This window comes from Ciona intestinalis, unplaced genomic scaffold (assembly GCF_000224145.3).
Source record: "Ciona intestinalis unplaced genomic scaffold, KH HT000101.2, whole genome shotgun sequence".
Taxonomy (NCBI): Eukaryota; Metazoa; Chordata; class Ascidiacea; order Phlebobranchia; family Cionidae; genus Ciona; species Ciona intestinalis.
In genome coordinates, this window is record NW_004190423.2 from 76755 (window position 1) to 83953 (window position 7199).

A 7199-nucleotide genomic window follows, 5' to 3' on the forward strand; every position below is an offset into this window, starting at 1 on the left:
TTAAGTTACATTTATTCATATAACATGGTAACCTTAAGCACACCATAAAAAGTGCAGTTCATGCTCACCGCCAAACACACCACAACCCCATACCACAGGTTGGACCACTAACCACAGACGCATACACACAATCACATTATAAGCACTATATATACTTCATATATACATCATATATACATCATAGTAAGTAATAACTAACCTCCTCATCATACCGGACACAATCCTTGAACTTTTACCCAAGTTTGCATCTCCGTCTCGTAACTGTGGGGGGTTAACCATTACAATTATTACAGTTGAATAATATTAATATTCAATTGTAATCAATAAACATGATAACTGGAGACCATTATGTTGGCTACAGTTATAATTACAACACGAACCCACCCGTTGTCTTGTCCTGGATATCGTTTCCCGATCTCTTTGCAGATTATCCAATATATCTTGTCCCACTTTCTCCGTTTCCATGACAACCCTGTAACCAACCTCTAACCTTCGTGAGGAATTCTCGAGTCGTTCGGTGTTGTCCAGTAAACGGGCTCGCTGTGGGGGGGGGGTATATAAATGGGTGTTTTGATGTTAACTTGATTATAAAAAATGGATGTTTAAAAAAACAATTGATATTTAAAAACCTTGTTTATCTCATTTTCAAAATCAATAAATGGCTGCATACATGTATGTATTATGTGAGGACAAGTGAGATGATATATATTGCGTTTATATATTTACTTATTTACATGGCAGGATAACGACAGTCGTTGTATAACACAGGTGTATTGTTTCATACACCTCATGCCCCATTACGATTTACCACGTATGTAACTTTGTGGGTGATTTTATTTCTGTATGGCAGACAATTTGGACAACGCATTAGGGCCCCCATATATAACATGGCCCAACCCCAAACACATGTACATACATGATAGCCGCAACATAAAAATACCTGATCATCAGTTCCATTATCATCCATTGATAAAAGTTCATCGCGCAGTTTATTCGCATTGTTTGTAGTTTTCGCTTTTTTCTAAAAATAAATAAAATTATCAACAAAATAATTTAAAAATTGATCATTGTAGCTCTTATAGTATTAAGCATGTCATTTAAGGGGCACCTTTTGCTGTTTTATACGAGTGGATGAGGTCTTTCAGCAAGGTATGTCAGGAGATTTGGGATTTATGCCAGAGTTAACCCCATAGATTAGTTCTACCTTCCTAACACCCCAGGCTTGCAGCCTATGACTAGTTTACCATATATTACAATATACAATATATATTCCTATACACAATACATTATTATACCAACTTACCATTTGTGTTTCCAGATTATTAAACTCTGTTTGATAACTTTTCATTCTCCCCATCAATTTTCCTCGCTCGGAGTTTGGGAGTTCTCGGATCTCAAGGTCCATTTGTTCCAACTGGGGGTTTAAAGTGTGTGTGTTAAAGGCTTGGGTTGGGTTAAAGTATTTGTAAAGTAGCCGTTTAAGTGTGAACTTACAGTAATACAACTAAAGTGTGGGCATAATAACAAGCTAAAACATACATTCAAATTCAAGAGCATTAAACAGAGTTAAAAACGTTAATATTTGTGTAGGGGGACTTACTGCTATACAGCCACTACAGTGTGGGTGGATTTAACAAGGTGTTTAAACTTTTTTGTTAAGTAACAACCAATAATGTAAGCATTAAATATTAATCCACACAGCTTTAAGATGGTTGGATAGTTAACACAACACACAATACAATATAAACAACCCACCAGTTCCTGAGCTTCATCCAGTTGTCGTTCAATCGAACTTATCAACGATTTTCGTTCAGCTGTCAAATAAATGTTCAGACTTTTAAATAAGATAACAAATATATATATATAGCAGTTAACAAATATATATATAAAGTTTTATTCGTCAGTATTAAAAGGTGAATACAATGGGCCTGAGAAGTGGTGGAACAAAACAAATGAGAAAACTTAAAACTATTCTCGCATAACGGGCAACAGCAGTCATTATAACATGCGTGTTTTTAACAGCTGCCAATTTGCTGTTAATTGAAATGACATGCAATATATACACATGGGTAAGGCTCTACAAGGGACAAGCCATTGGACCTGGGATTTCGGCCAGATTTGGTCATTGCCCGAACCATTAGTGACCACTGGGTTGGAGAAATTGCTTGTATAAGCCACCACATATACTTACTTCCATGGTAATTATGTATGGTTCCCATCCTTTGTGTAACTTCTGCAGTTAATGTTGAGAACTGTTGTTCATACGACAATAATAACGAAGCCATGGTTAAGTAACTAATCAACGCTGTGAAAAAGAAGGTTTTAGTGAAAAAGAAGGAAAATGAAACTCATTATGGCAGTGATTTGATGAATGTAAAAAAAAAACAATGAATGTAAAAAAAATTTTGAAAACAAATTGTGAAAATGTAGTTTTGGTCATAAATTAATTGAAAAAGGCCGGTGAGAATTAGTAAATATCGTAGCAAGCCTTTGTAGGCCTAAATTATAAAATGGGCCCTTGTATTCCTGGGTGTCAAAGTAGTTTGATTTATTTTTTGGATTGTGTGTCTAACTATCTCTGCCTACCCTGTGTTTTATAAAGCTTGGTGCCTTTAATTAAAGAAACTATAAAATGTTTCACATTTGTCATATTACAGTGATTTTAAAAATACAAAACATTTTGAGCCCAAGTATTATATCTGATGCGCGATCTGTTGAATCCTCCCTCTCATGGCTTCGGACTCAAGTTGCTCTCTTGTTAACAAAGACAAACCAAGTTGGTCTTCCTGTGAGAAAGGCTGGGCCATGATACGCAGAAACCTCTTTGTAATATGGACTGACTCATCCGTGGATAAGTTACACACCCCGTCACTTAGATGCTCTTGAATCCATCTTGGAAGTTTCCCTTTCTTATCGCTCCGAGCGAACCTTTTATCCGCAAACACCATCACCCCATAATCCGTCTTCCCCCTTATAACCCTCCCAACACACTGTGCTGCATGTCGCATGGCATCAAATGTTAAAAAATCCGATTCACGAATCTGGTAATTCTCCCTCAAATATTCCAACCTTGCTTTTAGGATCCTTGATTGTGTATAAACATAAGGAATACCAAACATTATAACAGCTCTACCGTGATGGTGGGTGAAGTCAATACCTTCAGATACTTTCCCCCTCGCTACAGATAACAACACAGCTCCTCTACCATTCTCACAAGCTTCTTGGTATTTATCCAAAGCCATGCTTGTCTCCGCAGCATCTTGTGTCTCAATGAACAGAAGTTTATTTTTCTGAACATTCTCGAGTATTCCCTGCTCATACCAGCTTGCCACAATGTTCTCCATGTAAGCGTATGACACAAAGAAACAAACAATACCGTCCGGAACTATCTTTGTCATTTCAACAAGTAGATTCCCATAGTTTCTTATAACTGCAACATCTTCTCGTGTCTCGAACTTTGACGATATCGCAACTTGATCGTTACCATGCGTTACAACCACTGGGCATAGACATTGTCTTGCTAAAGTCATAGTGAACGTAGCCATTGTTACCGGGTGAAAATCTAGAATACGTGGGTACATGTCTAGAGGGGATAGAGTTCCTGATGTTATTATTACACTTTGGAAACGTGAGAAAACAGGTTTAATTGCAACTGATGCATCCATGCAGCTGAAGTGTAGGATGGGGTTTACTATGGTTGGTGTACGATCATCAAATGGTTCGATTAAAACTACAAACCCTTTGTTATAAGTGCTTACAAGGCTGGCAAAGTTTGCTAGGAGTGTAAGGTTGGAGAAATCTGACATATTAGCAAGCTCAAGGGTTTGTAGTAATGAACGTAATCTCTCGGAACAGAATCTTAATGGTTTTTTATCGATACATACTTGTTCGAACGCGTCATGGATAAAAGATAATGGTGTCTCGGACACAACATGTCGTACACGCAAACGACTTTTCAAATATTCATTAAATCTCTTCATAAACGCAAGAAAATGCTCTGCGTTTCGTATATTTCCTGGAACACTTTCCTTCAACACATCATCAGGTATTACAGGGTTGGCAAGAACTACATCTGCTTCCCGTGCTATATTTGCCTCCCTCAACCCCTCCACCAATCTCTTGTATTCATTCCTCAATTTATCTTCATCCGTTTGACGAGATTTTTCGAGGTGGTTTTGCAGAGATTGAATATTCTGAGAGCATTTATCCAAAGTTCGTCTGCTAATTGTGACGCTCATGGAGTCAATACACACGTTATCAATATTATGTGCCTCATCAAAAACAACAACGGCATTTTTTGATAGCTCCTTTGAAACTAAGTCAGCAATTTTAGGATCCAGTAAATAATGGTAGCTATACACCACAATATTAGCATGGGTGATTGTATATCTAGCGAGGAAATACGGGCACCAGTTCCGTAACTTTCCATACCGTCTCAAATCATCCAAATTATAAACCCCTGCTGGTAAAGCCTCTTCTCGTCCGTTTGCGTCAAACTGCTCATAGAAAGAACATAACTCAACACTTGCGTCATGCTTCTGTTTGATCCTTACATGTGAAGCAGTAAGCTGATGACACTTGGTGTCAACTTCTTTCCCAATTCGCGCTCCCCTTACACTTGCGTTGATGCAAAGATTTTTCCTCGAGCTTAACGCGAGTGCGCACAGTTTAGGGACTTCCCCCACTTCTTTCTCATAATACTCCATCAACCTTCTCAATTCTTCCAAAACTTTTTCAATCTCCGGTACTGTCCTCGAGCAATATATGAGTTTCGAAATAATTTCCGGGTACTCATATTGGTACGCTACTATGAGCGATAATAATGTCGCCGTTTTCCCCGTGCCCGACGGCATCTCTAGAACCCCGTGTCCTTTCGCGTCCAATGTTCGTTTCAACTCCAGCATATAGGAATATTGTTCGGGGTAAATGAACTCGTAAGGAAAATACACCAACAAACCGTCTACGTTTATCTTCATCGTTAAGTTCGTTTTAACAAAATCTGGGCCTGAAGTTTATTAACGCCTGTGAATGAATGAAACTTGTTTATCCTCACATGGCGGTGGTCGGACAAACGACAGTCGTTATAACACGGGTGTTTTGTTTCATACACCTCATGCTCGCTTGCAAGTTACCACGTATGTAACTCTGACTAAAATACTTTTACTTATCATAACTGTACCAAACACACGTTAACTTACCAAACTAACTTGTATTATGAACCTACACCTACACTTCACACACGTTACTCTAAATAAATGACGTTAATTAACATTCTGCCAAAATATTTGCTAATCCAGTTCTGCCAAATCGTTTAGTAAAATGACGTCAATAATCATTCTGCCAAAATACATGTTATACCAGTGGCAGTAACGCAAAATTTGCAATCAAATTATCTTAATATAAAAATAACAAACGCATGTTAAAATTGTCTACAATGTATTATAATAAGCGACATATATATTCTACTGCAGTAACAATGATATGATATAAAAAATATAAAAGTGTTTTTAACATGATTGTAAACATGTTGTGTTTTGGGGTAAAGGTTAACTCATACACCATGTATTCACATAAATATTAATATGTAAGTAAGCAACATAAAGAATAGAGTACAACACGATGTTTAGTAAAAAACGTTTCCCATAAAGTTATACACATGTGCTATAACGACTGTCGTTGTCTCGCCAACCAAGGAAAAATAAGCTACGAATGAATATTGCATTCCGCCAGGTGTATTATTGTGAATAAGCAAAATATCTCTGGCAATTGTTTGTTTTGTAAATAAGTTATATTGATTCACTTATCACAGTCTCCCCCAGTATAACTCTACCCAAATCACTCAAGAACAGTCAATGTTTGCTTGCAACCAAACTCCTCCCCCACCCCCAACATCTTCCGTTTCCCCACAAACCCTGGTTCTACACAAACCATGTTCATCCAACCATCGTTGTTGAAATCTGACATCGCTTGCGATTTCTCAATCCATGGATTCCATAGAACTATGTGGGGAATATATGGGGGTTAGTTAAAACAACGAGGGAATTAGCAGCAAAACAGCAATTGTTAAAACACCTTGCGTGCATGAAACTACTTGAGTAAAAGTTCCATCTACTACACCTAACATACAATAAACTCAGAAACAAATCATAAAAGGTGCTGATGATAACCTGGAGTTAGAATGAAGTAGTCTTAACTGACATCGTTTACTTTTTAAAATTTTCTAATGAATGGTAAAAAATCCCCTGATGACATCATCATGACATCACACCTGTATCAGGGAGTCCCTCCTTCTCCACTTGTATCCTTCCCCCAGCATGAGTTACTACATGGTGGTTGGTATCCGTATATACGCGATCTACGTTTATTGATATCTTTACTTCAGTATCTTGCTCTATGCCGTCACTAGAGGTGACCTGGAGGTGAGTTATGACGGTTAGCCCTGGAGTGGGATGGGTTAATTACTCTATGATACTTATATCATATTGTTACACATCGGCACTAGGTACAGTGGTCAGCTGGTTCGCCCCTAGTCACCAATGTGGGCATTTGTGTCCTTGGGCAAGTCACTTAACGGTAATTGCTCCAACCCAGTGGTCACTAATAGGTTGTCCAAATTGTCAGCAATACAGAAAAACAATCACCCACAAAGTTACATATGTGGTAACTTGTAAGCGTGCATGAGGTGTATGAAACAGAACACCCGTGTTATAACGACTGTCGTTGGCCCGTCATGCGAGGATAAATAAGTTACATACGAGGTAACTCGTAAGCAGGCAAGTGGTGTATGAAACAAAACACCCGTGTTATAACGATTGTCGTTGCTCCGCCATGCAAGAATAATCAACTTACATTTATTCTGAATTCCTATTATGCATTATGGCAGGACAACATTTTTCACCCTAAATACACACACAAACCAACCTTATCCTTGTAAGCGCATCCTTCCAACCCAGACACAGTGGTGTCCTTGATGTCATCCACTCTAATATAAGTGTGTAGCAATGTAGTGAAGTCAAAGCTAGAGGTTGATGTGTTGGTTATTTGCAGGGAGCTTGTTAAAGTAGATGAACTCAAGGTCACAGTGTATTGGAGTTTGAAACTGGAAAAATATTAATGTTGTTAATATCCATGTTACTATTTTTGTCATCTAATGTAACAACCATGATATAAGCCAGAAACATTACTAATGGTAGGGTGGG

At 38.0% G+C, this 7199-nt stretch overlaps 3 protein-coding genes across 3 annotated transcripts in view; all 3 read right to left on the minus strand.

Annotated features, from left to right (window-relative positions):
- Nucleotides 1-2378, minus strand: part of LOC100185820 (vesicle transport through interaction with t-SNAREs homolog 1A-like) — a 4404-nt gene extending 2026 nt beyond the window's left edge. Inside the window, exons 1-6 of the mRNA XM_002122669.5 lie at nucleotides 2192-2378; nucleotides 1756-1814; nucleotides 1304-1414; nucleotides 941-1021; nucleotides 385-540; nucleotides 200-261 (exon numbers count right to left, since the gene is read on the minus strand). Of these exons, the coding sequence (XP_002122705.3) occupies nucleotides 200-261; nucleotides 385-540; nucleotides 941-1021; nucleotides 1304-1414; nucleotides 1756-1814; nucleotides 2192-2285 (563 nt within the window). The 5' untranslated portion in view covers nucleotides 2286-2378. The remainder of the gene's footprint in view (nucleotides 1-199; nucleotides 262-384; nucleotides 541-940; nucleotides 1022-1303; nucleotides 1415-1755; nucleotides 1815-2191) is intronic.
- Nucleotides 2307-5213, minus strand: LOC100177945 (general transcription and DNA repair factor IIH helicase subunit XPD-like). Its single transcript, XM_002126019.5, has one exon. The coding sequence runs from the start codon at nucleotides 4974-4976 to the stop codon at nucleotides 2694-2696; it is 2283 nt and encodes a 760-aa protein (XP_002126055.1). The 5' UTR covers nucleotides 4977-5213; the 3' UTR covers nucleotides 2307-2693.
- Nucleotides 5214-5419: 206 nt separating this feature from the next.
- The window catches only part of LOC100175615 (glucose-6-phosphate 1-epimerase), a 7279-nt gene continuing 5499 nt past the window's right edge, over nucleotides 5420-7199 (minus strand). The window contains exons 4-6 of the mRNA XM_009863188.3: nucleotides 6922-7099; nucleotides 6269-6413; nucleotides 5420-5999 (exon numbers count right to left, since the gene is read on the minus strand). Of these exons, the coding sequence (XP_009861490.1) occupies nucleotides 5836-5999; nucleotides 6269-6413; nucleotides 6922-7099 (487 nt within the window). The 3' untranslated portion in view covers nucleotides 5420-5835. The remainder of the gene's footprint in view (nucleotides 6000-6268; nucleotides 6414-6921; nucleotides 7100-7199) is intronic.

Excerpts from the sequence above, each read along its gene's own strand:
- LOC100177945 (XM_002126019.5), bottom strand. The coding sequence starts at position 4,976 with ATGAAGATAAACGTAGACGGTTTGTTGGTGTATTTTCCTTACGAGTTC.